Source organism: Taeniopygia guttata, chromosome 24 (genome assembly GCF_048771995.1).
Source record: "Taeniopygia guttata chromosome 24, bTaeGut7.mat, whole genome shotgun sequence".
Taxonomy (NCBI): Eukaryota; Metazoa; Chordata; class Aves; order Passeriformes; family Estrildidae; genus Taeniopygia; species Taeniopygia guttata.
In genome coordinates this window covers 7,395,688-7,423,278 of record NC_133049.1, presented here as the reverse complement: position 1 = coordinate 7,423,278, position 27,591 = coordinate 7,395,688, and the positions used below count along the sequence as shown (strand labels likewise).

Sequence of the window (27,591 nt, the reverse complement as noted above, 5' to 3'; positions counted from 1 at the left end):
TCTCAAACTGATATCTGTTATCTTACTTTTACAATGGAAGATAAAGTACTGTTTGCAACATTAATACCGGTTAAATAAAATGTAATGTTTCCAACATTAATACTGGCTTTGGCCAATAGCCTGGGAATGATCATTTTTTCCATTTCTTACCAACCAGTCACCAGAAGCATCTACAGCAAAAAGGCTCCTTCCACAAAACAATCACTTTTGCTTCATTTACAACCACAAGTAGTTTGACCAATATGCTACTTGTGCTTGTGTGTTTGGTGACATTCCTGAATGTATTGGTGACCTCAGAATGGTCTCTATCATGAGAAGGCAACCCTATGACCTGTCAGAGAAGATGAAGAAAGCCACTAAGTATCACTCAGCATTTGCCAGGCTAAACCATTCAGTTGGCCATCACATGCCAAAATGTAGCTTTGAGGCAAAATAGGCAGGAACAGCCTCCCTCCAGTTTTCCAGAAATGTCATGACAGATGGAGAGTGATTAAAAACCATGAAGATTTTGAACATGCCCTCATTTACCTGAAAAAGAATACTGCAATGCAAAAAAGGCCACTCAGGATTATAAATTAAAGGATGAGGGAAGGCTTGCCTTGTGTCAGACATGAAGACTAACCAAGCAGGCATGGGAAGATCTCTGTGTGGGCAGCACATACATTTCCCATTCAAACATTACAGTACCCCAACTGGGTTCAACTTCAGAGTTGTGTGTAGCTAAAGAAGGGCTTTTCTAAGTAACCCAGCTACTAAAGAACAGAGATGTTGCAAGCAAATGCTTATCACAACACTCTTGAACGATATTACTTTTCAAATAATTTCCAGTTAAAGATCTCACAGGAAAATCCACCTGCAAGGGAGAAACTATCCTGCAGGCACTAACTGATGTTCTGATCTCTGTCTGAGGAATAACAGTACAAACCACACCACTGTGGATCTGTGAAGCTGCATGGGCCTCTAAACCAGCAATTCAGCCACTCCAATCATCACCTGAAAAAGTTTCTTTTACAATAGAGTCACCTGACCAATGCTCTCCTTCCCATTCCCCATCCTGGGTTTGGCCCAAGTTAGACAGCACCTCACTTTCTTGGAAAGGGATAAGCTATTTTTAGAAGCTCATTCAGATGCCTGCTTAGTGACTGCAGCACAACATCTACCAGACTCTTCTGCTTTCAGCAGAGTAAACACCCTTGGAGGCTGGCAGGTAGCAACCTTGAGACAAACACCGGGTGTTGGGAGCAGAGCAGATTCCACTGGGAGCTCAGGAAGATGCTTCCCAAGCCATTACTTGAGATGCAACTTCAACAATAAACAGCTGAGCACTTGGGGTGATCTTAGGCACCAACTCAGAGGAGGGGACATTCATGCTTCCACTGTTTGATTCAGCTAAAGCTTTGACCAGGAGTGATGCACAGACTTTGCTGGGGCTTCACCTCAGAGCAGCATCGACCTACAGAGAACGTCTTGATAGCACAGAACAGCTCTTGGCCTGGTCACCTCCACATGAGAACCTCTGCAGCGGTACCCTCAGGCATCACCCATGGCAATACAATGGTGCTTAGGGCTGCAGCTTCCAGAGTCCACTTTATTTTAGAATTAGAAAGAATATATTTCTCTTTATGGGGCTGAGGCTCAGGGTGGGTCTATCACAAGGGTGTTACTGAGAATACAGAACTGTTTTGCCAGAGTCCTGTTCCAACCTGGATGAGAAATTCTCATTTATGCTTTCCAATCTGAATACAGAGAAATGCTTATTAGAACACCTGAAACACTCTCATTCTGGTCAGAACAAGCTTTCAATAATACCACTTCCAAGGAAGAGGGTCAGTCAAGCCACTGCCTAGAAAGATGAAGCTTGCAGATGATGAGAGAAAAGCCCCACAGTTGCTATATGGATGCAAAAAAAAGTCTTTTGTGGTAGTAAACAGCTTCACTGTGCAAAAAGTCCCCCAGCAATTCTTGTGTTAAAATTGAGAATCAGAATGTGGCTCCTTTAATGTGAGCTGGTTTCGAGATAACTCAGTGCAACACTGAGCTGCAGCAGAAGACAAGGTTTTGTACAAAATGACCCGAGTATGAGGAGAATGCCCTGACACCCCAGAATTCAGGTATCTTTTAAATGAGAAGTGCAGTTTGCTATGTACTATGAAACTGTCAAGGAGACAAGGGAAAGACTGCGTCTAATACTTGTTCTGGACGACATTACTCCTGCATCTAACTTGGCGGTAATACCCAATTTCAACAGGTACCTACACAAGTGCAGACAAGAATGAAGTAAAAAAAAGTAAGCATACAGAGCAGAAGCTGTAAATAAAAAGGTAACACAGCTTCTTCCTCTGATTGCCACTGGCTCCTGACCTCCAAACAACTGCTCAGAGTTTATTCCTGATGAGGAATAATGGCAACTTGGTTGAATACTGTAACTGGCTTGGCTCAGGAAGGACCCTCAACATTGTGGAAATGGACAGCATGAGGACCAGGCAGTTACCCAGAGGAGATGGGGAGCCCCAATGTGAAGGGGTCTTCTGGAAGCCCCCTTCTAAGAAGAACACCTCCTCCAGAGGTGGCAGCTACCACATGGGTACCAGAAACTGCACCGTTCTTGCACTGCATACAGCTGCCCTCTCCTCTGGAGAGACCACAGGCAGCACCCATGTGCTGGCTTCCTACATGTGCCAGAGCTCTTTTCACACCCTCACCCCACCTCACAGAGAACTTGTACTGCAAGACAGAAAAAAGCAGCCTCTGGTGACTCTAATCTTCACTAGCACTATGATGAGTGCACAAGTCACCAGCCAGGAGAACTGTCCTTTGATGCAAAAATGTTTTGTTTCTTGAGCATCACCAAAGGAGAGGAGCCAGCTGGGTTAGTTAACTCAATCTGAATGTTTGTGAGGATCTCTCCGAGTATGCCCAAGACTACCAGCATGCTGCAAATCCAGAGTGAGGGGAAACACCTGGGGTCTGCCCCTGCCTGGCTCATGGGGGGTCAGGCAAAACTGAACCGACAAACACCAAGCCACATATCAGTGTTTATCACTACTTTCTACTATATACAATGTTATTAGAGAAAAGCTATTAGCAGCTAAGTGGAAAAGTGATGTAATAAGTAAAATTCTTAAAATCCAGGAGACCCTGTGTTAATCAGCTGCCACACCTACAATGCATTCAAGCTATTTTACTTTAAAGCAAAAATACCCTTAAGGCTAAACTCAAAAAAATATCACAAAGATGTTTTAGGGCTTTTTTGAGATGCAAAAATATACTTGAAGACAACTGGAATTAAATAAACCACAACCCAATATCATCTTAGAAAAAAAAAAATAAGGAAAAGGAAAAGAAACAAAGCAACTTGCCTCCCCCAATATGAAAAACCTCCTGGGTTATTAACTTTGTGGTCAGCTTGGTTAGCCAGATCTCAAGTCATTTCTTTCCCTGAACTAGAACTGCTTCCCAGAGGACTCCATGAATTCCATCAAGCCATGTCTACTGCAAACAACAAAAAAGAGAACTACCCCAAAGTACACCCCCTGAGATGATGGTGTTACTGAGAGCAGTGCGACTCACACCCCAGAGTCTGCACAGGTGAGGGTAGGAGTGTCCCCACTTTCAGCTCTGTTCCTGCAAACACAACCCAGTTCCTGCAGCCACTCTACAGGCAAGGAACTCCTTCAGCTCAGCCATGAGCAAAGAGCTCCACTTTATGGCGCCCAACAGAAAATGCCAAAACCAGAAAGACACAAGAAAACTGTATTTTCATGTGTGTTTTAATGAACTCTGGTACGGCCAGTGATGGGAAAGGAAACCAACTGGTCTTTATACAGACAAAATACAAAGATACATTCACCTACCCTACAGCTGACAACCTGCTTGGAGAAGAGGAGACAGAGCTGGCCGTTCAAAAATCGATAATAAAGCCCTTCTGGTACAAAAGACTCAGGGAATTCTCTTGCCGGCGCAAGGATGCCGCTAAGGAGCGATGCAAAACAACTGGGGGAAAGGAACGCTGCAGCTCGTAGTAACACACCCCCATCATGTCCTCCCTGCTCTGTCAATAGGTGGGTTGTTGTCGCACTCCCACTCCGGCTGCCTTAGAAAGGCTTAAAAAAAAACTGAAGGGAGGGAGAAGAGCAACTCAAAAAAATTTAAAAAAAAAAAAAAAAAAGAAAAAAAGGAGAGCCAGCGCTCTTAGTACCGGCAAACGGCCTCTCGCATCGGGCCCGCCGCCCCAAGCTCCGCCTGGGGCATCCACAGCGGCGAAAGGGAGGAAGAGGAGGAGGAGGAGAAGGGGGAGGGCCGGTGCGCGACACCCACCGCCGGGCCCGCAGGAGGGGCCGGCAGCCCGGCCCCCTCGAGCCCCCGCGCCTGGGGAAGGACGCATCACCCCGCCGAGCATCCTCGGCACCGGGGCGCACCGGGAGGTGCCGGCCCCGTCCATCCTACCTCGCTGCCGGCGGCGGGGCGTGCGCACCGCATCCCGCCCCGCCGCGGGCGCGGGAGCGGCGGGAGACGGATAATGGAGGCGGCGGCAAGGAGGACGCACCGGCGGCAAGTCGCGTGCGCGGGGAGGGCCCGGCACCGGGGACCGGCTCCGAGTCGCGCCCACCGGGTCCCGCCGCCCCCCCCGGCCCCCCCGGCGGGCGCGCCCTTTGTGCGGGGCGCGGGCGCGGGAGGTGTGTCCGGCGGCGGGCGGGCTGTGCGGCCGGGGCCGGCTGGGTGCGCCCGGCTGTGCTCGGGCCGCCGCCGCCGGGGCGCGGGGATGCTGCGCTCGGGACCCGCCCGCCCGCCGCGCCCCCCCGCCCCCGCCCCGCCGCCCCTCTCACCTCTCCGCTGCCCGCCTCGGTGCCGCAGGCCGCGCGGAACCGCCGCAGGTTGATGCCGATGGTGGCCGAGACCTGGAGCGCCGCGTCGAAGCCGGGACCGGCCGCGGCCGCGGGGCCGCCGGGGCCCGGCGCTGCCCCGCCTCCGCCGCTTCCCGCCGCCCCGCTGGAGCACGGGCCGCCGCGCTCGCCCTCGCCCGCCGTCGCCGGCGCCGCCGCAGGTTCGGCGGGCCGCAGGCTATGCACGGCCGGCACCCGTAGGCGGGACCCCCCCGGGCCCCGGCGGCCCCAGCCGCCGCTGCCGGGCCGGGCGGGGAAGCGCCACCGACCGCTGTGCGCCATCTTTACTGAGAGGCGACGAGCCAGAGAGCGGGGCCGGGCCGCACCCCGCGCCCTGCATAGCGCTTCGCCGGCCCGTGGAGGCGCTGCATAACAACGGCTGCCATGCAGGTTGTGGGGCTCCGCCATCCCGCCGCCCCGCCACATGAATAAACCACGCTCGATCAGTGCCAGCCCGGCATAACGCTGGGTGATATGCAGGACCCCGGGCCCAAGCCCCAGTGCAGTCCCCCGTCCTGGATAGTGCAGCATCGCGTCGCCGCGGCCCCTCATAACTCGCATTGTTGTACAGGTGCAGGGCTCCTCGCGATTTAGCCCCGGAACCTGCCTGGCGTATAAGCGGGCTGCAAGCAACCCTCATAACCCCGACGGCGATGCCGAGAGGGAGCGGGAGCCCCGCGCCCCGGACCGCGCATACGGCATAGGCGGTGCTGCCGACCCCTGCATAGCGCCGGGCCGTATGCGGGGCGCGGGGCGCGGCCCCGGGCCCGGCACGGCGGAGCCCGCGTTCCCCCCGAGACTCTGCGCTGCTCGGCCCGGGACGAGCCGCTCCCCGCGGGGGGACGCGGCCCGAGCTGCGGTACCGAGCACCCGCGGCTTCGCCCTACGCCTCCGGCCCGGGCCGTGCCCTGCCTGCGGCCCCGCGCCCTGCCGGTGCCGCCGCCGGGAGGGAGGCGGCGGCGACACCACCGGGCTGGCAACCCCGTCGTGCTCGGCGCGGCGAGAGCAGGGTTAACATCCAACAAGTGCCCACCGTACTCTGTGAGAACACACTGCACACGGATAGGATGTAAATCCCTTCGCCTGGGGACGTGAAATAGCCATTTTCTTCCGAAGTTCATCAGCTGAGGGCAGGGCAGGGGGCTGGTGGGGCAGGCAGACGCTGTTCTGGTGTTGGAGAGGACCAAAAAGCTGCTGGAGCCCTTTTGGGTCACAGACGCTGCTTCTGCCGGGGGCTCTGCTGTGGGAGCGGGGCTGGGGGGACATCTCCCAAGGATTTCCCGGGAGGAGAACTAAAATTAGATGGTTTCTCCCTCTCTAGGAACAGGAGCATTATTGAGCTCTCCCATGCTTTACTAGTGAAGCTTAATCCCATCCACCCACTGAAGCTTTTGCCAGGCCAGTGCTAGTGTGAGCTGCAGCCCCCTGAATGCCCTCTAGAACCTGCTTTGAGAGGGGCACGCACAGACAAGAACAAGTCAGAGAGGAGAGGCAGGTCCCAGAGCCAAATCAGGCAGCCTTGCTCTCAGTGAGGTTCTCTTACGTTCAGAATCCTCCTTCCAGTCAAGCTCACCCATTACATCCCATATGTGATCTCCCTCTCCTTGAGGAATATATCCTACAGAATCTCACAACAGGGCCTGGCCCCTTCCCCTTGCTGGGTGAAGGGTTTGTGATGGCAGGAGCAAAAAGCTTGTGGGGAGGGGCAGTTTTGGGAGCCATCATTCACCCCTGCTCAGCCAGACCATTTGGCTGCAGCCGTGGTCAGGTTTGCTGGGGTTGAGCTGTCACAAAACTCTCCGCAGCACCAGGAGGGCTGTGCGAGGCAGGCACGGTGTCCTGGCCAGGCCGGTGGGAGAAGCAAGCACGGAACACAGGCTGGGCAGGAGGCTGGAAGCACAGGTCCAGTCACTGTTCCTCTTGCAGACTCCCCCACAGAAGCCAGGGAGCTCACTGAGCCTCAGTTTTCCCATCTGTGGCATGGAAGCGACTTGTGACCAGCTGTGAGCCAGAGCTGCTGGGACAGGAAGCCTTCTTTTTAACAAGAAAGAAGAAAAGGTTCCCATCCATACCACGAGCAACCTACTGCTGACCACCCCTGGAGTGTGTGAGCTCACCTGCACTCTCTGTCAAAGCACACCAGGCCTCCTGGAGGGATGACCTGCTGAGAAGGTCAGTTCTGCTGCAGGGAGAGCAAGTGACATGCTACTGGCACAGTCACCCCAGGAACATTGGGGTCACTGAGGGCTGGAGCCTGGAGGGTCACTGGCGTGCACAGCACAACACCCAGAGGAGCAAAGGAGCAGCAGGACCACAACAGTATCAACATGGAGCAATACTGACTAAAACCATCTTGTAAGACAGTAAAAACAGGCTGCTATCTTCAGAGAACTCCGACAAATTATTTTCTGAACTTGTCAGAGCACAGGGCACTCACCAGGTTTTGTACAAAATCCTGCAAGAGCTGGCTGACACTGAGCAAGGTGGTAGAACCCTAGACAGCTCAACCTTTGGCCGGTGGGAGCTGAGGTAACACATGCAGCAAAGCTCTGCTTACACAGGCTTCCACTGCACCAGATACACACCAAACCAAAAGAGCCATGTTCCCTATGCAATAAACCATGGAAATTGCTTTTGATAGTGTAAAAAGTACTGGAATTTGCTTTTGGGTCCCACTAGCTGATGGGAACTGCATTCAGGAACAAATGGAATGTTTCCCCTTTGCAGTCTGTTTGATTTTGGGGCTCTCAGACCTCCCCTGGGGTCACCATCAGGACACAGTGAGTGTCCCAGAGCAAACACAGCTCTGGTGACCAAAAGTGATGTCACTAAAGCAGCTCTGGCACCCTTGGGCCTGGATCTTAGACCCCTCTTGAGGAGCCATCCCTGCCAGCATTGCTGCCAGGACAGGCTGGCACCTGTCAGAGTACCAGATAAGGATGACAACAGCTCGATATAGACTCCTAGTTTTATTGTTGCAGACCCCATTACAGACCCAGCACCGTGGCACTGCTGAGGTGAGTGTTCACACGTTGTACCCAATGAGGCCGCCCTTGCCGATGATCTCCCCAATGTAAAACCACATCAGCACCTCCGTGGCCACCAGGCCATTCCTCAGCGCGTCCTGAAAGGAAAAAGCCATTGGTTAGATCCCACACTCCCGCAACAGCTCCTCCCTCACTCCCACATCCATGCCCTCCAGAAAAACCCAGAAAAAGAGCAGGGTGCTTGCTGTGTTTGGCTACCCCTCAACGTGTCCCATCACAGAAACGTTCTACAACATTAAGTACACTGTCAGCTGTTGATTGTGGCTTTTTGCAGGTCTTTTAAGGATAATTTTTTAGCCCACACATGGGAAATACACTAATTTCAAGGCCAGCGGATGACACAGCTGATCCAGAAGGCTGGGCTCATTCAGCCACCTATGGATTCTCCCTTCCCTGGGAGCAGAGGGGAACAATCACAGCCTGGCCCAGGCAGGGAAGAATTAAAGCAAAGCCAATAAAACGAAACACTTTAAAGTCTGGGCCCCTGAATTCCACGAGAACACCTCCCACACTTCCCGAGGCAGGAGCAGAGCATTGCTGGTGGCCGGGAAGCTCGCTGGAGCGGTCCCCGGTGCTGTCGCGTCCCGCCCCGCCGGTACCTTGACGGTGAGCTGCGCCAGGCGGCCGCTCTGGAACGCCCTGACCAGGCCCTTCATGCTGTCGATGGCCCGCGGAATCTCGGCGGGGCTCGGCGGGGCCAGCTCCACCTTGGCGTAGTACCAGAAGGTGGCCAGGCGCGGCTTCGAGTAGGTCACGGCGGCTGCGGAGGGGACCGGAGCGGACGGTGTTTGCCCGGTGCTTGCCCAGCGGCGGGAGCCCGCCGGGCCTGCCCGGGCCCAGGGCACTGCCCGGAGCCCTGCTCCCCATCCCCTCCTGTGCCCTGCCCTGAGCCCAGCCCGTTCCCAGCGCTGCCCAGCGCCTCCCTCACCGCCGAACAGCTCGGGCCCGCGCTGCACCAGCCCCTGCGCGGCCCCGGCCCGCCGTCGCTGCCCTGCCCTCAGCCCAGCCCGTTCCCAGCGCTGCCCGGCCCTCCCTCACCGCCGAACAGCTCGGGCCCGCGCTGCACCAGCCGCTGCACCAGCCCCTGCGCCGCCTTGGCCATGGCTGCGCGCTCAATGTCACCGCCGCCGCCGCGCCCGGCTCCGCCGCGGCCAGCCCGCGCCGAGGACCCCAGGCCACGTGCGCGGGGCGGGGCCGGCCGGGGCCGCGGGTTCGAGACCCGCGCGGTGCCGGTACCGCGCCCAGCCAGGCTTCCTCCAGCTCCCGGTGCTGCCACACTTCCACCACCGGCTCTAAGGTGATCTGTGTTTAATTGCCAACGCCCGCCATTCCCGACACGCACTGGGGAAGTGAACCGTGCTACCCCCTGGCACACAGGAGATGGAAAAACGTCCCCCTCCTGCTGATCCCCCCAGCCCGCTCTGGGAGCAGCCGGAGGCACTGCTTTCACCAAGTGAAAGAGGGTCACAGTTTAAACACAGAACAGAGCGAGGCTTTCGCTGTTGCTGGAAAAGAAGGCGGCCAACACAAAGAGCAGGTAATACAGAGCCAGGGCACCACGTCATGAGGAGGCTGTGTTCTTCTCCCGAGGCCGAAGCTGTAGTGCACTGGGAAGTCACAGTATTAAAGACAGAGTCTTGAAAGGAAAAGAGAGAACAAGAGCTGGCAGGGAAGGTCGGAGGAGAGACTCCAAAGGTGGTGGCAATGCACTAAATGTGGTCGTCGTTAGGGTGGCAGCTCCAGCCATTACCCCTACATGGCTGTGATCTCGCCCATGACAGGAGGTTTAATGATGAGATCCTGTCTTTTAGTTCAGTGTGTCCTCCAGCCCCTCCTCCTTCTGTTTTTTCCTCTCTGCAAGCCATCTCTGGATCTTCTCTTTTAGCTCTGTGTTTGGTCTGATCTGGTCCATAGTGAGGGGACTCCGATTGAAAGGATCTGTCTGATCGCTGAAATATAAAATATCAAGGATATTACTTGGACACTCCCAGTGCTAGAGATTAAAAAAAAAAAAAAAAAATAGAGACCAGGAGGAGTCGTTGGATATGTCAAACAGATTCCCCAAAGTATCAAGGTATGAGGGCTGTGCACACCTGAGGAGGTGTCGGGCTATAGTCGATCGGTCCACAGTGACACGGGAGGAGGGCAGGATCACGGGGTCTGACATCAGAGTGCTCATGATTGGATCCAGGAACTCATCACAGGCATCTGCGTATGTCTCCTCTTCCTGCTGCTGCCGGTCTGCAAGAGACTAGGGAGCACAGGTGGCTTTGAGGGATTCGGCCCCCCTGTTCCTTAAAAACCAGGGAGCATTCACAGGTCTGTGCAGGCAGGGAACCCTCCCACTGCCCCACGTGGACCTTGGACAAAGCTCCATTCCCAGAAATCCAGCTCCACAGCAAAGGTGCAGTAACACACAGAGTGAAAAGGACACAGGGAACCACCTCTATCTTTTTGCCTGTGTTGAGTTCCCTCTGGTGCTCACCTTGATCCTCTCAGCCAGGTTACTAAAAGACACTATCATGTTGCCAGGCTTGTTAATCTTCTTCAGAACCCGCACAGTCTGGGCAAAGAGCGTTGGTGAGTAGGAGCGGCCGTCCTTGGGGACTGTGGCACAGAAGTTTTCTTCATCCCTGCGCCACAGGTTACATGAGAGAAAGGTTTAAGAATCCCCATTTTTCAGGGCTGCAAAACAGTCCCCACAGCAGCCACATTCCCATAGCAAAGAACTCAAAGCTAAAGAAAAGCTTAAGTGCAACTAAGCATTTCTGCCCCAGTAACACCAAGGTGGCTCCTGCCACCGACAAGCTCACTCCCCTTGTCACCTACCCAAGGTTTAGGTAGATAGTGCAGATGTCAGACACGAGCTGCTGTGGCTTGAAGTCAAACTCACTGAAATCCTTCACCTTCAAAGCTCCCATTTTAGGCCCAACCAGATGCTGCAGGAAGTAGTTGAGCATGGAGATGATGCGCTCGGCAAGGAAAGGATGCACAAACAGGGACTTGATTTCTGGAAAGCAAAAGAAGAGTTTGCAGATTCACAGCAATTCCATCCTCATCTGAGCACACTGAAACGAAGCTCCTGCCTGCTCCCTCCCTGGCAGGGCTCTTCTCTAGGTGCTGGCAGGCAAGAGGGGCCATTTTCCCTACCTGAAGTCAGGAAAGCCAGAGTGCCAATGGTTTCATTGGACATGATGTTGTGGAAACGCGCCAGCTGACCAAACATCTGCAGGCTGGATTCCTTCTCGCGGCGAGCCTCCGGGGACAGGCTGTCCCACTCGCCGCGGTCCTTCTCAATCTGCTGAACCTTGATCTTGCTGAGGTACTGCAGGACACAACACATGGAGTGATTGGCTGGGTGGTGATGCCAAGGAGGTCCAGAAACGCTCAAAACCAGTCAGGCAACATCCCTATCACCCATCTTATCTGCCGGCCTTCCAGCAATCAGCTTTCTGGCAGGTAATAGCTCCCCAAAATAGCCCTTTCTAGAAGCAACAGCAGCTCTGAAAGGAGTGGAGAAACATTAAACACACACCAGGGACACGAGAGCACCTGAAATTCCCTTGCAATCCCAAAGGAGAACTGCCTGGAGACAAAAGGCCTTTATTAGGACAAAACAGAAACAGGACATGGTCTTGCAGAAAGACCATGGCGATTTGAGAATAAAAACCCACAGTGACTGTTTAAAACCTGAGTGTATCCAGATTGGGAACAGGCAGATTTTCCAGCGTGGTTTCTGTTGGATGTGAAAAAGCCCTTTTGCTCCTCTTAGTTCTGAGCTGCTTCCTGATCCCAACAGAAGGAAGGGTAACCCACAGACAGGGCCCCAGACCCTTCCTCCTGCCTTCACCCCTTCTCCCAGAGCATTGGCCACACCATCATGGGACTGTTTCCTGCATACTACTTACTGCAGAGACTTGCCAGGCAGGGCTAGGCAAGCTGCCCCTGTTCTGGAGGTCAGTACTGCACCAAGGAAGTGAGAACTTGTTTACCGGATGATGATGGAACGTGAGCTCAGCCCTACCTGTATGGCTTCATCCAACAGGAAAATGGCATCGTTCATGAGCAGGTTAAGGAAGCGCAAGAAGAGAGGGGGATTCATTGCCTCCAGGTTCTCTGAGGCATAATCAGCCAGGGCCTGTGAAAAAAGGGAGTACAGGGAATTCTGCAGCACAGCTCCAAAGGCAGGACGTGGAGCCACGTGCCCACTCATATGAGTTGCACACTCGGACATGCACCTCTGGCCTCACCTTTATGCTGTCCCGGTAGGAATCAGTGTCCCACATGTACCTCAGGATGGGATACATGGGACGGCGGTAGTTGAACTTCTGTTCAAACTGGTGTGGGTCACCTGGGCACAAGCCAAAGAACCTTTCAAGTGGACAGTCCCACACAGATGCTACACAGGAACACAACTCCTCCCTGGCTGCGCTTACCTGTAAACTCAATATCCACAAAGACTTTGATGAGTGCCTCGGCCAGGTGGGCAGCGTGTTGGTAAGAGCAGAACACTCGCTTGCGATGAAATACGCTCGAGACGAGTGGGCTCTGAGCCTGATCCAAGTGAGGCATCACAGCTTCCAACACTTCAGCCAGCTTGGCTCGCAGATGAGGATTTTTCATCCTGCAAGAGAAAACAAAGCAAATCCAGGATGGCATGTCCATGGTGCAGAATGGAGCTGCTCAGGAATCACTCCAGCATCCATGCTTGAGTGCCAGATTGCTGCAGACCATCAGTAAAGCCAGCCCTGGGTCAGCACTCACTTGCACAGACTGCATGCCATAGTGGAATCTCAGGCAAAGGCCAGAGAGTGTGGGAACAGCCAAGCTGCTGCTCTCACCCCTCCTACAGCAGCTCTCCCACTCACAGCCCAATGCCTGCCTGTCAGCTGGAGCTCTCGAACAAACCCAGCCATCCCAGCTGTTTTCCTACTGCCCACAGACCTGCTTCCTTTCTACCCTGCAAATCCAAGTGCTTTGCCTGCTGCATCTGCTGTCCAGCACCAAGCACTGAGGTCAGAGTATACCTCTGCTGCACTTGTGGGGCAGAAACCAAACCACCTGCCCCAGGTGATGGTGTAGGGGACTGCCAGGAAGAACTACACACTCCACCTCCCAGGGACAGCAGGAACAACGAGAGCTGCCCACCATGGGAATCTCCATCTACACCTGCTGCTGCCAGGAGCTCACTGCATTTACGAGTGTAAATGAATGAACAGCAGAAGTACAGAAAGCAGGGTGATGTCTTATCAGGAAGATTGATAGAACTACTCAGTTCTATTCAGTGGACATCATCACTCCCAACAGATCAATCCCAGGAGCTCCCTTGAACAAGTACAAAATGGCTGTAGCTGATGAGGTTTCTGCATCATACAACCAAACACATATATTTAAGCACTAAATCCCATTTGAACCTTGCATGAAGCCTGGGGCCTCCAGGCAGACCTTTATTCCTTTTGTGCCTCCTGCAGGCATATTTCAGCTGTTTCAAAAAGATCAAGCTGCTCGCAGTCGCATGAACCAAGCCTCAAGACAGCTCTGCAATTTCTGCTTGCTTGGTCACCCAGGGTGTTCTGCATCAAAGATCCAGGGCTGCACCTACCTATCCACATCACCCATGAAAACAGTAACAAAGTGAAGGATGTGCTCCAGGGAATCAGCAGAAGTCTCCAAGATGTCATCAGCAAAACGCCGCAGGAAAATGAAGAAGTCGCCCAAATTATCAGCAAAGAATTCTGCAAACAGAGATTGTAGCTAAGCTCCTCCCCAGGCAGCTCACCTTACCCTTTTCCAGCCTCCCATCCACTCTCCCCTCACCACCCTGATGCTGATTAAGTATTGGTAATGAACAAGCTGTATTAGAACCTGCCATGGAGAAGGATGCCCTGCCTGGTGGCATGAGTAACACCTGGGACTCACTTCCCTCTTCCCTCCCACAAGTCAGGTCACTTATGGGGTGAATCCAGCATCTGTCTGCTGATGACACACTTTTACACAACCCCCAAGCATTGTGTAACAGGCTTCAAAAAAAAGAGTTTATGTATAGAGAAAACACTAAATCAATGTAGAATTTGTCACTTGCAAAGGAGTAGGACTTCTAAAAGGTCAGCAGCTTCACTACCCTAAGTATGGCCCCTCAAACAGCCCCAGATTTTCTAAGAATGATCCTCTTCAGAGAGAATATTCTGCACAATGTCGGTGGTCAGGCAGCTCTCATGCAGGGCAGGTGCTGGCACAGACCCCCGGCAGCAGCCGTGGCTTCACCTGGCACGCAGGCCAGCGCGCTGTGCTCCACCTCCGGCAGTGGGAAGCTCAGCTCCAGCGGCTCGGTCCCGCGGTTCCCCACAGCCAGCTGCACCAGCAGCACTGCCATGGACACCTGCAGGTTCAGGCAGTTCTGCAGCATCTGTGGTTCCATCATCGCCGTCTTGGTGGAGAGATAGATGGTCATCAGGCGCTCAAACTGCTCCCTGAGGCTGTCAGCAGCGGGGCTGGAGCTCTGCTGAGCTTCTCGCCATGCCACTTGCAGGCGGTGAAGGCTTTGGTTTATTTTTACCATCTGGTCGTGCAACCTGCCCAGAAAGAAGGCAAGGACGGGCTGAGGAGACAGACAGACAGACATCCTGCCTCACCAATGCAGAATCAGGTGGGAGCTTCCAGCTGTTCTGTGCTGGTGCATTCAGATAATTTCCTGTGGGTACCCTGTCTGGGGCTCTGGCAACGGGAAGCCTTGGGGAAAGGCTTGGCAGGACCTGGAAGGGCACGAGACCCTGTGAGGGACCATGGCACCTGCAGAGTGGCCTGGGGACATGGCAGAGCCCTCTGCAGCACCGAGCTCCCTTGGGCCACTGAGGTCAGGGATCCAACACGGCCCAGAGACGCTTGCATGGTGATGCTTCAGTTTCCCAGCAACAAGCCATTTGCATAATAACTTTTCTGTCAAAGTCTATATTTAGAGAATAAACCAGAAGGGGACTCTGCTTGGATCAGCCATGACCTCACAGTATCTAGGCAACGATTTGCAGAGGGAAGTTGTGCAAAACAGTGTTTTAGTGTCCAGAAAATCCTCTCCTAGAATCTGACAACTACCCCACATTGCTGTTTCACACACAGCTGAACTATCAGGGCGTTTAGGTCACTCCCAGTGGGCAGCTGCTCTGCCACCTGGATGGGGCTCCTGCCCCAAGGAAAGGGGGGAATGGAGCAATCTACATATACCCACCACTTGGCTATTGGTGTCTATAAATAACATGCAGCCTGCAAGACTCCTTTATTACGATAAAACACTTGCAGAAAGACCAAGGGGATTTGATAATCAAAACCCACAATTATTGAGAATCAAAACCCACAATGATTGTTGAAAGCCTGAGTGTATCCTGATTAGCAAAAGCAATTTTTCTAATTTCTTCCAAAATTTCTTCCTGCAGTCAGTCAGGCTGAAGTTCAAGCAGCAGCTCAGCTGGCTGCCCTGTGTTCAGAGTTATCTACTGAAATGTGCGTAGCTGCACACGGGTGGAAACTGAAAGCAAGTACCTGTGAAACCCCAAGTGCAGGGTATACTGCGTGAGCACCAGGTTTTCTGTCACCAGGTTGTAGGTATTCGCAAACTGTGGCTCTTGCTCGCTCAGAGCAGGGATCAAACATGTTTCTTTTTCCAAACCTGCAAGGAAAAGCACTTCTGCATCAGGTCCTACCTAGGTGAGGAGAGGGCTTGAGAGGGTCCCTCCTGAGGACACAAAAGGGCTCCTGGTGATACTGGCAGCATTTTGTTTGTATTCAGCTCTCTTCTTGCTCCACTCTAGTCACACTTCTAACTGTCCCCTAATCCTAATGGCATCCACTGAGAGGGCACTACTGGGTAAAGTGGGGACCTGAGGAGATCCCCTTTCATTCCCTCAGTTCCCAATGCTGAGGTGTACCTTTCATGTGTACGTTCTTGCTCCTCCTCTCCTCTTCGTTCAGCTCCTTCAGGGCACAGTAGGTAGGGTCGAAAGTTAGCAGCTTTGGAGATCTGGGTTTGCAGAAGGGCTGGCACAGCTTCAGGAGGGCAGCCCCCAGGTTGAGGAAGAAGGCATCTGAGGCATACATCTGGAAGAAAATCTCTGGCATCTGGTTAGCCCAAATTTTGGTGCGGCCCGCATTCGCATGGAGGCAGTTTCCCAGCCAGGAGAGGATCCTGTGCTTCGTCTCTGGTGACAACTGCAACAGGTTCTTAAGTATCTGGTAGATCTTCTCATGGAACTGGGCCATGAACTGTTACAGGAAACAGAACACAGCTGAATGAGTCCTTGGGGGCTGTTCTTTTGCCTCTCTGATATCATTGCTACAAGACCCTTTCCTGCTCCAGACCATGTCCTGCTACTCAGGACACCCCGTGAGTCACCCATCACACACAGGTGTTACAACCAGGTCAGATCCTGGGGCTGGCAGCAAACAACAATTCGGGATGTCCTCAAAAGCACAGCTGAGACAATCTGTTCTCATACAAAGTAAATCCAAAATTCTTTGCCCATTTTTGGCAGCCTGATGGAACCCCTGAGTGGGAAAGCCCCTCTCAGGGATGACCTCTGCACCCCAGTTCACTCCTGTATTTATATCCTGAATCCTCACATTTCACTCCTGACCTACTGGAACATTTCTAGTGGTATTCCTCTAAGGAAAAAATTTACTTGCATAATGAGAGAGAATGTTGCCTGTCACTTTCTTAACTGGTGAATCAATTAGTACTTTAATTACAGGACAGGTACTGAAAACTAGTCCCTGGTGATTGCAACACCCGAGGTAGGTGATCTCCAGGTAGCACCTCAAGTTCTGTGGTCTGTTCTGCCAGTTCCACCCACCCTTTTTCCAAAATCTCAGGCAACTTTGGTAAGGCACAAAGACTTGGGTTACAACCACCCAAGGCAGCTGGCAAAACTGTTCCCATGCTCCAGCAGGAGACTTCAGTGCAGTTCGGGGACATACAAGCCATGCTATTCCTGAACCAGCGGTGGAGCCCAAACCCTGATACCATGTTTTGAACCCTCAGGCAATGAGAGGCCACTAACACAGCAGGAAGCAGAACTGCCCCACTTCTCCCACCTGATGGATGTTGGATTCCTGCACTTTAATCTCCTGTGGGCTGGATCGGGATGGATTCAGAAAGTAGCCATGGTTCTCCACCACGCCAGGGGTCTTCAACAAGCAGGAGATATTTAAAACAGCTCCAAGCAAAGTCTTCTGGTACATCTGTCCATTGCTGGGATCCTTGGGCTGGATGTAACCTGCAAAAATCTGGGGAGCACATCAGGACATGCTTACAACTATCCAAAATACCAGCAAAAAACCCTAACAAACTGATGGGTTTGTGGCAGGCTATGAGAAGGGAGAGGAGGGGGTATGACTACACACACTGGGCACTGTTACACCACACTGCTGGTTTGACCTCTGCAGATCAGGTCTTGTAACTGTGCCCCTGCAAAGAGCTCCTGCCTACGCCAAGGTACCCACCTTTGCTATGTCCTTCTGCTTTGTGAAGTAGAGGAGCACATCGAGGTATGTGTACAGCAGGATCTGGCAGAGGTCCAGGTCCTTGATTCTCCCCAGCAGGATGTCAAACACAGGAACCATGACCTCCCCAAATGTGCGCACCTCCTCGTCCATCGTTAAGGCTTCTATGACCTCCTCGAGGAACTCGGTCATGTCTTCAAACTCTGTCAGGATATACAAGGCTGTTACTCAGAGTGCTCCAGGAGCCAAATCAACCCAGACACAACCCTCTCTTTTGGCAGCAAGGGGAGCCAAAGCTTCACCCAGCTCCACGATGCTGCAGGGCAGCCTCGCAGCACTGAGGCAGTGGCACAACCCTCTCACTTACGTGCCCCTCTCAGTGTCTCCAGCATCAGGTCCACCAGCTGCTCGTAGACGTTCTGGTTGACGTAGATCTCGGGGGTGAGGAGGATGGTGCGCGTGTTCGACACCGTCAGGTTGCGGCAGCGCACGGCGAAGGGCAGCAGGTTCTCCGGGACCTTGGTGATCTGAGCAAGGAGAAGCAGGCAGCGCTGGGGCCCCGCTCAGCACAGCCTGAGCCGGGTCACTGCAGAGCTGGGTGCTGGATGGAGCTGCCTCCCCACCTCTTCCCGCGCCCTGCGGAAGCAGGCGTAGAGGTAGCGCAGGATCTGCCTCTCCCCGGCGTCGCGCTCAGCCGAGAGGTTCTGGCTGCTGGCACACGTCATGTGGATCAAGTGGCTCCCGGGCTCTGGCAGCAGCAGGCGGGTGAACAGGGCCTGGGCAGCGGCACAGACGGGTGCAGTGACACAACACAGAGCTGAGCCCTCCCCAGGAGGAGGCTCCACACCCCCCAGGCTCACTGACTGCTGCTGGGAACAGCTCTCCCTGCCCCTCAGTAAGTAACAGCGCTGGAGTGAGAGCCCTCAGCTGCTTCTGGCCTAAGCAAATCCTCCAGTCCCCCATGGAATAACAGCACCCCCACCAGCAACCATTTCCACTGAAGTCCTCAGCAGGAACGACTGACACAGCTGCCAATGAGGGCAAGAGTCTGCGTGGACACTGCTGACTGAGTTCTCTGGTTTTTCTTCCCTTTCCCACCCACAAAGACCTGCAGGGCAGCAAACTCCTGCAGCTTCCAGGAAGAAAGGCTGTATTCCCCAAATTCTACACTTTTCTGAGCCTCATATCCCAAAAGTCTCATGGACTTTTCCAGCAAAATAATAATAAGTGGCAGCTTTGTGCCAGGTTTTGGAAAAGGATTTGGGATACATCATATGTACATTCTGAGGAAACAAACTGAATCCAGTGGCCAAAGTCTGCAGGTGGCCCCAGGCAGGTGTGCCTACCTGCTCCACGTTGTCCATGTCCAGCCAGTCCTGGTCATCCAGGTCTGCGGCCATTTCCTCCAGGTAGACGCAGCGTGCTGGGATCCCATTCCCACTCTTCATGCTGGGGTCACCTGCGAAGGGCAGAGGGACCTGTTCCACGTGCAGGCAGGACTGTCCCAGCACAGCCCCAGCTGCTGCCCCGGCACTGTCCCCTCCCAGCTGTCCCCTGGGGTGTCAGACAGACCCGGCACACAGAGCTGCCCCAGCCTGTACCACCCTCCCGGGGTTCCTGGGCTCACTGTTGTCCAGGGTGATGAGGAAGATCCTCTGGATCATGTGGTTGATGTTGAGCTGCTCGCAGAGCTCTCGCTGCGAGCGGAATGAGCGGCTGATCTCGGCCACCGAGTAGTCGCAGTCGTCCAGGCTCTCGGAGACGCTGTTGTCGGAGTCATCCTGGCTGATGGACGTCTCCTCGCCTGCAGGACAGAGCCCTCAGCGTCCGGGGCCAGGCCGTGCCAAGCGGGCCGCCTCACCCCCTCCCCGGGCCGGCCTCGGCCTCCGCACCTGCCAGCTGCCGCAGCTGCTGCTGCTTCTGCTTCTGCACGGCGGCGAAGTGCTTGGCAGCAGCGACGGAGCCGAAGAGGGCGGCGAAGGGGTTGCTGGAGATGCTGTTGTTGTTCTCCTGGTCGGTCATCTCCCCTCAGGGCCGCGCCATACGGGAGAACCGGGCCAAGGCTGCGGGGAAGGCCGGCGTCGGGGCCCGGGCTCGCTGCCCCCGGCGCGGCGGGCTCGTCCGGCTCGGTGCGGGGGCTCCGGTCCGGTCCGGTCCCGTCCGGCTCGGTGCGGGGGCTCCGGTCCGGTCCCGCTCCCCTCCCGCTCGGTGCGGGGGTCCCGCTCCCCTCCCGCTCGGTGCGGGGGCTCCGGTCCCGCTCCCCTCCCGCTCGGTGCGGGGCTCCGGTCCCGCTCCGCTCCCCTCCGGTCCCACTTCGGCCGCCGCCGCCGCCGCCGCCGCCGCAGAGCCCTGCGCGTCACCGCGGCGCGCAGCAATTTACGTCACCGCGACGCGCCGGAATGCACCACGGGAGGGGGAACTGAGGGAGCTCCGGCGGGAGCGGCGGCAGCGACCCCTGGCGACCGGGACGGGGAACGGCAGCTGCGGCCCCGAGGGGCGGGGAACGGGAACGGGAACGGGAACGGGAACGGGAACGGGAATGGGGAACGGGAACGGGAACGGGAACGGGAACGGGAACGGGAATGGGGAACGGGAACGGGAACGGGAACGGGAACGGGAATGGGGAACGGGAACGGGAAATGGGAAATGGGGAACGGGAACGGGAACGGGAACGGGAACGGGAATGGGAATGGGAATGGGGAATGGGGAATGGGGAATGGGGAATGGGAATGGAAATGGGAATGGGGCAGGGACAGGGAATGGGGCAGGGATAGGAATCCAGTCCGGCTCCGTGGGAGCCGAGCGTGTCCCATGTTGTGAATCCCGACCGTCTGTGCGATAACCCAGTTTGTGTTTTTTATTCGCCCAGTGGCCTACATTTGAATATTAACGATATGTAAATCAACTGCTTAACAGACAAATCACAATTTTATATTGAATCAATGTGCATATTGACCCTTGTTAACTTTGCGCCTACAGACACTTCTTTGCAGTTTGTTTTTTTAACTTGTGCAGGGAGTTCTGTGTTTGCAGGGAATTTGGGGCTGCGGGGTGTGGTGCAGGGACACTGATGTGTGTTTATATTACACCCCATGCATCACCTCTGTTCTGGGCTGACCTCGGCCCCAGGGCCTCCCAGCTGCTCCATCCCCTCCCTCGCACCCTGCTTGGTAGGGGAGATTTGAGGTGAGGTCAGAAAATAGCCTGCCAAGACTCTGTGGGGAGATACAAAGGTAGGTTGATAGAGGAACAGCAGAGGTGGACAAAAGGGGTTAAATCCCAAGGGTTGTTCTGCAACCCTCTGAGGCAAAGCTGCCTGGGGACTGCATGGAGGCTCCTCAGCCCAGCCAGACCCTGCATACACAGATTTTATTGGTTTGTTTTTCAATCCAGGCCCCTGGCCCAGGCACTGCCCTGCCAAGTGCTTCAGGTGACTCCAGTGATGCGATTCCTGTAACAAAATTAATTTAATTCTACTACACCGTGTCCAACCTCTCGCAGCACCAGCCCAGTGCAAGACCTCCGTGCTGGGGCAGTCCTGGGGCTCTGTGTCAGACAGGGAGTGGGGCAGTTTGGGGTGTGGGGGGCACGGGGCTGTGTCAGGCTCCACGAGGTGGTGCAGCACGGAGCCCACGGCACTGGGGGCTGTGGACTCTGCCTTTTCTTTGCCCAGCCCCCTGAGAGTTCCCCCAGAATAAACACGGCCGGTGGTCGGGTGGTTTGGTCATGAGCAGCCTTTACTCGCCCACTAGTTGCGCTTGGTATTCCTTGTTACAAAAGAACAACTTGACAAAAAGAATGCCCTGGGGCTGCGCTGGGGAATAGGGGTGAGGGCACAGGGGCTCAGCCCCACGGAGGAGGGTGGGCTATGGCACTGTTGGTGGGGGGCACCACGGTCCGGGGGCAGCTCAGGCAGGGAATTCCCGCTCTGGTGGCAGGTCCCGGCCGCCCTCAGCCGCGCTGCCGGGGGCACTGGTCCCCACCGGCGCGTCCTCGCCGGGCCCCGGCAGCGCGCAGGGCTGCAGCAGGTGGTCCCAGTAGAGGCTGAGCGTGGAGTGCTGCTGCTGCTCCAGCTCCTTCAGCTCCTGCAGCTCCTTGGCGCTGGCCGCTGGCGTCTGCACCTCAAAGGTCATCTCAAAGCGGCTGTAGTCCACCTGGAAGGCGCCTTTCTCCAGGGACATGCAGGGCTCAAAGCGGTATCCCCAGAGGATCTCGTCCTCCGTGTAGGAGGTGCGGGCTTGGCACGTCATTCCTGCGGCAAGACAATGGCTGAGCCGTGCCACAACGAGCCCCTGCTGCCTGGCCAGGGGCTTCCAGCCCTGCATTGCCCGTGGCCCGCTGGAGACAGTTTTGACCCCGAGCTTCTCCTGCTCAGATGCCACTCCTGGGCCCAGGTTTGCCCAGCATCTCCAGGACCCCAGGGGAACCCCCCCTCCCCACCCTGACCCCTGAGACCACTTGCCTGTGGCTTCCACGATGCCCTCGAGGATGATGATGATTTCAAACTGGTCTCGGCGCAGTGACTCGGCAGACATGTCCCAGAAGGGGCTGTGATGGTTGATGACGTGGCAGATGATCTGGGGCTCCACCAGGAACAGACGGTCTTCCCCTGTGTCGTAGCCCAGGTTCAGTTCCGACTGCTCCAGGGGGATGAACTCCCCCTCAGCCGTCTGACGGGACTTGATCAGCTTTGCCCGGATCTTGGCATCCACCATGTGGCTGTCCCGCAGGTCCCCCACACGGAACATCAGGCAGAGCTTCTCATCCCGGAGGGAGATGACGCAGTTCTTGCTGAAGATGAGGGTCTGGGCACGCTTCTTGGGCCGGGAGATCTTAACGAACATGCAGCCAACCATCATGGCATCGATCATGGAGCCAACGATGGACTGTGCCATCAGCAGGATGACGCCCTCGGCGCAGTTGGCTGTCACCATCCGAGTGCCGTAGCCAATGGTCCGCTGGCTTTCCACCGAGAGGAGCAAGGCGGAGACAAAGCCATCCACGTTCTCGATGCATGCCTGCCACTCGGGATCGCCCTGGTGCCAAACATCACCCCGCACCCAGGCATCCAAGAAGTAGATGAAGCCAAAGACCACCCAGGTGACGATGTAGCACATCATAAAGACGAAGAGGAACCAGCGGTACTTGAGGTCTACGATGGTGGTGAAGATGTCTGAGAGGAACCTCTTCTTGTCCTGGATGTTGCCCAGATTCACCTGGCACTTGCCCACTTTTGTCACGTAGCGCTGCCGCTGCCGTTTGCCGGCCTGGACCACGGGGCTGTCCTCCTCCAGCAGCTTGCAGCGCCGGCCCTGCAGCCCCTCCGGGGTGGGGATGGTGGAGCTGCGGGCGGAGGTCTTGCCGCGGGAGGAGTTGGGGATGCTGGCCACGCTCAGCGGGTACAGGCGGGCACCTGCCTCCTGTGGGGCGGGCGCGGGGCACCAGGACGGCCGGCCGCGGTGCTGCTGGGTGGCCAGGCTGCCGCGGCTGGGCGCCAGGGACGGCTCACCGGGGACAATGCCGCTGTGACAGGGCGCAGATGGGTAGTTTGGCATCGGGGCGCCTCTCTTGGCAGCGGCGGCTTTCTGCCCGCCGTCCTCCACTGGAGCGCCGGGGACGGCCGGGAGCTCGGGCTGTGGGGAGGGAAAGGAGCCCGTCGGTGAGAAATGGCCTCCGACAGCACCCGCGAGCCCGGCGGCACCACGTGCCGAGGATGCCCAGGGCGAGCCATACCTCCTGCGGGAAGGTGCCGTAGCGGCTGGTGTCGGCGGGCGGCCGGGGCAGGTAGGCCAGCATGTGCTTGGCCGTGGGGGTCTGCGCCGGGGGGATGGAGTTGCTGCGGCCACGGGGCTCCTCCGGGGCTGGCCAGCCGCCCGCGCTGCTGCGAGCGTAGGGGAGCACCATGGTGGGCTCAGCCCCGGGTGGGGCGCCACGTCCTGCCGTGGGGAAGACAGAGCGGGGAGTTATTCGGGCATGGAAAGCAGCCTGGGGCTCTGGCCCCGCTCCGCACCCCCAGGGGCCAGGGTCTGCGGGGTCCCCCTTGCCCAGCAAGGCACGTCCCAGCTCTGGAGCTGTGCCGGGGTGCCCGTGGGCTGGCTCCAGATGGCTAAGCCCATTAAGGGCCATAATTGCATTGCAAGGCCGGGGAAAGAGGCGTTCGTCTCTGGTGGGAAGCAGCCTCGGCAGCCGGCAAGCTCCAGGTAAGCGCCTAAGGCACTGTTCCACAGTTGTCCCAGGCCGTGGAGGTAGCTGCCGGTTCTCTAAGAAGCTCTGAGCAGAAATGGATGGCCCCTAGGTGCGGAGGAAGGAGAGCCTGTGAGAGAGATGCAGACCCCACAGCCGGGCTCCTCAGGACAGGCTGAGTCCAGCCGGTGCCCATGGGGAGACGTGGTGGGAGGTCACGGTCCTGGAAACGCAGCCCGGAGCGCAGCGGCCTGCGGGGATAGGGGTGGGGATGGATGGGAGTGTTGGCACTTCCTCCGCCGAGCATCCCCTGCTGCCGCAGAGCAGCGGGACCATCAGGGGATGCCAGGCTCCGGGCCAACCTCCCGGCTCCCCAGGCCCCTGGGCGCGGGAGACACCCACCTCATGTCCAGGCAGAGCGGCTGCCAGCCCGGCACACGTCGTTCTCGGCTTGTGGCTCCCGCTCTGCCCCGGCCACTGCCGGGCATCTTCCCACCGGCTGCGGACGGGAATCCTCTGCCCGGCTGTGCCACCGTGGCCGGTGGGAGGGAAAGAAGGACTGGGAGCTCGGCGGCGGCCGCCAATCCTGCTCCGGCGGCAGAAGGTCACCCGTTAATCTGTCTCAATGACAGGCACAATTACCTTGAGACGATTTAATCAGAAGGAGCAGGTGCCCCAATGCCTGGGGGAAGGAGCAGGAGGGGTTTCCCAGCGGATTTCCCTGCTCTTGCCCTTGGGATGATGCTTGCTGTCTGCTCTTAGGAACGGGATGGTCAGCAAGGGCTGGGAAACATCCCCTTTCTCCTGCCTGGTCTGTGCTTCTACGTTGAGCGTGGTCCGTTCTCCCTCGCCCCCTCCTTGTGGGAGCCCCCTGCAAAGATCCTCCTGACGCTCACCAGGGCTGGACCCCGGGACCAGCAGGACTCAGTAATTTCCAGTCTGGCTCCCGATACAGATAAGAAAGACGGCGGATGAAGGAGAGATTAGTCGCTAATCTCCCAGGGAAGATGAATCTGCAAGCTGGACCCCGCAGAGGCAATGCACGTGGGGGAGGATGGGAGCCGAGTGCCAGCACGAATTTGGGATTTTCCTGATGCTTCTTTTCATCCTTTTCATAGAATCCCAGAACGGTTTGGGTTGGAGAGGGTCTTAAAGATCAGTCCAGCTCCAACCCCCTGCCACAGGAACACCTTCCACCGGACCGAGCTGATGTACATGGGCTTTCACCAGCTTTGAGTTTGCATCAGTGTATCTCCTATCAGGACAAGGGTTTCCTCACACACAAGCACCATGAGCCGCATCTGCTGGTGAAGTGCTGGGTGCAGGACAGGGCCATCAATGCCCACCTGCGAGAAGGGCCCATCTGAAACCTGCCTCCTATCCTTGAATATCCCCATTCTCAACGAAGCCCTCCAAGCTCCTTTGCATATTTAATTAATGACCGAATGAGGATCAAGGCCTCCAACAGAAACACTGACTCCTGAGAAAAGCCTGATGCCGATTCTCTGCTGCCTGCATCTTGTGCTGCGGTGCCAGCCGTGTCCCGCCGAGGCTGGAACTGCTGCTGCCGAGAATTGCTTTCCCTGCCAAGGCTCTCCCCGGGGTGGCCAAGGCTCGGAGGATTTGCATGCTTTGGCTTAACCCTCCTGGGCACGGCGAGGCAGCGGCGGGACCCAGCCCGGAGTTACGGCGGGGATGCACGGCTTTTCCTGCTGAGCCGGGCTCTGCTTTTAGCGTGGAAAAACCAACAACAGCTGAAAAACGACCGTGGCCACACCCCGGCGTTGGAGGAGCAGGCTTGAATTCGCCCCCCCGGGCGGCAGACGCGGCCGGGCGGACGCTGCAGCACACGCGTTAATGCCCGGGCCGGGCGGCTGATCCGCCCCAGCTCGGCACAGCATGGCCGGGGGCTGGCGGGCAAGGGCGCAGGGCGGGGGGATGCTGCTGGCTCTCCTCGGATGGATCAGCTCCTGCGTCACCACCTTCGTGCCACTCTGGAAGAACCTCAACCTGGACCTGAACGAGCTGGAGGTCTGGAACATGGGGCTCTGGCAGGTCTGCATCACCCAGGAGGAGGGGGTGGTTGAATGCCAAGCCCACGGCTCCTTCCTGGCGCTGCCCCCCGAGCTGCGCATCTCTCGCCTCCTGATGTGCCTCTCCAACGGGCTGGGGCTGCTGGGCTGCCTCCTCGCTGCCCTGGGGCTGGAGGGCTGGAGAACCTGCGAGGACAAACCCGGGCGAAAGCGGCAGCTCCTGCTTGGCGGGGGAGTGACGCTTGGCATGGCAGGGATCACCACTCTGGTGCCAGTCTCCTGGGTTGCCTACAACACCGTCCTCGACTTCTGGGATGAGACTGTCCCCGACATCGTCCCCAGGTGGGAGTTTGGGGAGGCCACCTTCCTGGGGTGGTTTGCTGGAGCCTTCCTCGCCGCTGGCGGACTGCTCCTTGCCTGCAGCACCCGCTTCACCAGCACCGCAACGCCGCTGGCCCCCACCTGCCGCCAGGCCCCCGCTGCACCAGGTCTGGCTGGGGGCCACCACCTGCACCCTAAAAACGCAGACTTGGTCATCTAGGGCCTCAGGGAGCTGTGCCCTGTGCACCTCGTGGCTCTTCCCCTGGCAGGGAGGGCTCCTGCTTGTTTCCCAGGATGATTTGCTAATCGCTACGGCAGCTCTGCAGGTTTCTCTCCTTCTTCTGCATGTCTGCTTCACTTTTTTTCCTGTTAAGGAGCAGCAGATTTCCCCGCAGCACTCACCAAGCAAACATGGGAAGGCAACAAGCAGCGGGCAGCACTTTGTAATGCTGGTGACACTGTGGTACCATCACTGATGGGTGATACTGTTGGCACCCCTGGCGAGTCCCCCAGAGCCAAGTCTGTTGTGGCTAATGCTGTGCCCCAGTGCAGCAGCTCTTTCCTTGCATGTCTGTGTTGCTCTGATGTATTTGCAATAAATTATCATCTCCATTGGCAGTGTCTGTGCTCTGAACATGCAGCTGTATCTTGGAGAGGTAGGATGCTGGGTGGGACTGCAAGGGGCAGCACTGCTGCTGCAGTTTGGTTTGGTCGGTCCAGAAAAGATAGGAGGAAAAGAGAGAAAAGGGAGAAAAAAGGGGGAAGGAGGAAAATGAGAGACAAAGCAGTACCAAGTTCTACTCCTGCTGCTGATGGCAGAGACGGCGTGCCCTGCAGGAGCCTCATCTTCTCATGGCTAAGATGATAAAGCCGATAAGTGCCACAGACCTTTGTGTCAAAAGTTCCTTGACTGCATCATTTACCTGTGCACAAGAGGCAAGGAAGGGTTTTTGCTGGTCTGAACTGCTCCTTCCACATTTTTCTGATTTAGCTGTAAAAATAAAGGTTGATTACACACCTCTGTGAGCAAGAGCATGGACCATCAGGCTGGATTAGCACCCGGAGTCCTGACAGGGGCCTGCCTGCTGCTACGGCACTGGTTGAAAACCGAGTTCACCGCTGGTTTAATCCCTGCAGGCTCAAAGCCGTGGGCGCGTGACCCATCTCAAGGAAGGCCCGGCTGACAGCAGCATTCCTGGGGGAAGCAAAGTCCACTCCCTGTAAAGTCCCATTTTGAAACCTGCACTTTGCTCAGGTGAGGACCCGAAGGAGTAGATGGGCAAGGCAAGAGAACAGTGATGATCCCTGGGAGTTCTGATGCTGCAGGACAGGGGACAGAGCTGCTGGTACTGAGAGTGAAGTGGAAGAGGCAGATGCTCAGTCCTCCTGAAAGAGAATCAAACAAGGTAGAACTGAGTGGGGTGCTCCTGGCCATCACCTCCCAGGGAGCTGCACCCCCTGCCCGAGGAGGGCTGAGCCACCCAGGGAGCAGAGAGGCTGTTTTGGCTGTAACTCCCCTGGGAAATGGGGAGACAGGACAGTGAGCAAAGGCTTCCAGCCTGGGAACACTCCTCCTGTCCAGCCCAGTCCAAATACCACAACGTCCCTGGCACCACTCTGTACTCCCGACACTCT

The 27,591-nt window shown here is 56.4% G+C and overlaps 5 protein-coding genes across 10 annotated transcripts in view; 1 reads left to right on the top strand and 4 right to left on the bottom strand.

Annotated features, from left to right (window-relative positions):
- Nucleotides 1-5,193, bottom strand: part of KMT2A (lysine methyltransferase 2A) — a 40,345-nt gene extending 35,152 nt beyond the window's left edge. For 3 of the 4 annotated variants that reach the window (XM_030290728.4, XM_030290729.4, XM_030290730.4), the window contains exon 1: nucleotides 4,827-5,175. In XM_030290728.4, the coding sequence (XP_030146588.4) occupies nucleotides 4,827-5,165 (339 nt within the window). In that variant the 5' untranslated portion in view covers nucleotides 5,166-5,175. Of the gene's footprint in view, nucleotides 1-4,826 lie in introns of all 4 variants that reach the window. The other variant, XM_072918200.1, reaches the window with a different exon arrangement.
- A 2,640-nt stretch (nucleotides 5,194-7,833) lies between these two features.
- Nucleotides 7,834-9,111, bottom strand: ATP5MG (ATP synthase membrane subunit g). The gene is made up of 3 exons (NM_001245250.1): nucleotides 8,969-9,111; nucleotides 8,530-8,690; nucleotides 7,834-8,007 (listed from the first exon to the last, which is right to left on the bottom strand). The coding sequence occupies exons 1-3, from the start codon at nucleotides 9,030-9,032 to the stop codon at nucleotides 7,909-7,911; spliced, it is 324 nt and encodes a 107-aa protein (NP_001232179.1). The 5' UTR covers nucleotides 9,033-9,111; the 3' UTR covers nucleotides 7,834-7,908.
- A 112-nt stretch (nucleotides 9,112-9,223) lies between these two features.
- On the bottom strand, nucleotides 9,224-19,800 carry UBE4A (ubiquitination factor E4A). The gene is made up of 19 exons (XM_012570760.5): nucleotides 19,312-19,800; nucleotides 19,047-19,223; nucleotides 18,766-18,878; nucleotides 18,043-18,195; nucleotides 17,787-17,946; nucleotides 17,420-17,622; nucleotides 17,012-17,203; nucleotides 15,850-16,183; nucleotides 15,464-15,590; nucleotides 14,195-14,502; nucleotides 13,533-13,665; nucleotides 12,367-12,554; nucleotides 12,181-12,281; nucleotides 11,955-12,068; nucleotides 11,081-11,255; nucleotides 10,760-10,940; nucleotides 10,416-10,563; nucleotides 10,024-10,181; nucleotides 9,224-9,879 (listed from the first exon to the last, which is right to left on the bottom strand). Exons 1-19 carry the CDS (start codon nucleotides 19,439-19,441, stop codon nucleotides 9,738-9,740), a joined length of 3,237 nt encoding a protein of 1,078 aa, XP_012426214.3. The 5' UTR covers nucleotides 19,442-19,800; the 3' UTR covers nucleotides 9,224-9,737.
- A 1,338-nt stretch (nucleotides 19,801-21,138) lies between these two features.
- LOC100222418 (G protein-activated inward rectifier potassium channel 4-like) lies at nucleotides 21,139-24,484 on the bottom strand. Of its 3 annotated transcripts, none has more exons than XM_030290764.4 (4): nucleotides 24,245-24,484; nucleotides 23,153-23,355; nucleotides 21,882-23,052; nucleotides 21,139-21,671 (listed from the first exon to the last, which is right to left on the bottom strand). In XM_030290764.4, the coding sequence occupies exons 2-4, from the start codon at nucleotides 23,321-23,323 to the stop codon at nucleotides 21,328-21,330; spliced, it is 1,686 nt and encodes a 561-aa protein (XP_030146624.4). In that variant the 5' UTR covers nucleotides 23,324-23,355; nucleotides 24,245-24,484; the 3' UTR covers nucleotides 21,139-21,327. The 3 variants fall into 3 exon arrangements, with proteins under 3 accessions (XP_030146624.4, XP_030146623.4, XP_030146622.4); XM_030290763.4 differs by lacking the exon at nucleotides 24,245-24,484 and adding an exon at nucleotides 24,005-24,141; XM_030290762.4 differs by lacking the exon at nucleotides 24,245-24,484 and having other exon boundaries at nucleotides 23,153-23,667.
- An 889-nt stretch (nucleotides 24,485-25,373) lies between these two features.
- On the top strand, nucleotides 25,374-26,568 carry CLDN25 (claudin 25). Its single transcript, XM_030290766.4, has one exon. The coding sequence runs from the start codon at nucleotides 25,502-25,504 to the stop codon at nucleotides 26,174-26,176; it is 675 nt and encodes a 224-aa protein (XP_030146626.1). The 5' UTR covers nucleotides 25,374-25,501; the 3' UTR covers nucleotides 26,177-26,568.
- Nucleotides 26,569-27,591: the final 1,023 nt, after the last annotated feature.

Coding starts and splice junctions, on each gene's coding strand:
- UBE4A (XM_012570760.5), bottom strand. CDS start 19,441: ATGACCGACCAGGAGAACAACAACAGCATCTCCAGCAACCCCTTCGCC. Junction 13,666..14,194: donor CGCGCTGGCCTGCGTGCCAG/GTGAAGCCACGG, acceptor CTCTGTTTGCAG/AATTCTTTGCTGATAATTTG. Junction 12,069..12,180: donor CCTACCGGGACAGCATAAAG/GTGAGGCCAGAG, acceptor CTTTTTTCACAG/GCCCTGGCTGATTATGCCTC.
- LOC100222418 (XM_030290762.4), bottom strand. CDS start 23,545: ATGGCCCTTAATGGGCTTAGCCATCTGGAGCCAGCCCACGGGCACCCC. Junction 23,053..23,152: donor ACGGCACCTTCCCGCAGGAG/GTATGGCTCGCC, acceptor CCCTCCCCACAG/CCCGAGCTCCCGGCCGTCCC. Junction 21,672..21,881: donor GGGCATCGTGGAAGCCACAG/GCAAGTGGTCTC, acceptor GTCTTGCCGCAG/GAATGACGTGCCAAGCCCGC.
- ATP5MG (NM_001245250.1), bottom strand. CDS start 9,032: ATGGCCAAGGCGGCGCAGGGGCTGGTGCAGCGGCTGGTGCAGCGCGGG. Junction 8,691..8,968: donor CGGGCCCGAGCTGTTCGGCG/GTGAGGGAGGGC, acceptor TCCCCTCCGCAG/CCGCCGTGACCTACTCGAAG. Junction 8,008..8,529: donor TGGCGCAGCTCACCGTCAAG/GTACCGGCGGGG, acceptor TTTTCCTTTCAG/GACGCGCTGAGGAATGGCCT.
- CLDN25 (XM_030290766.4), top strand. CDS start 25,502: ATGGCCGGGGGCTGGCGGGCAAGGGCGCAGGGCGGGGGGATGCTGCTG.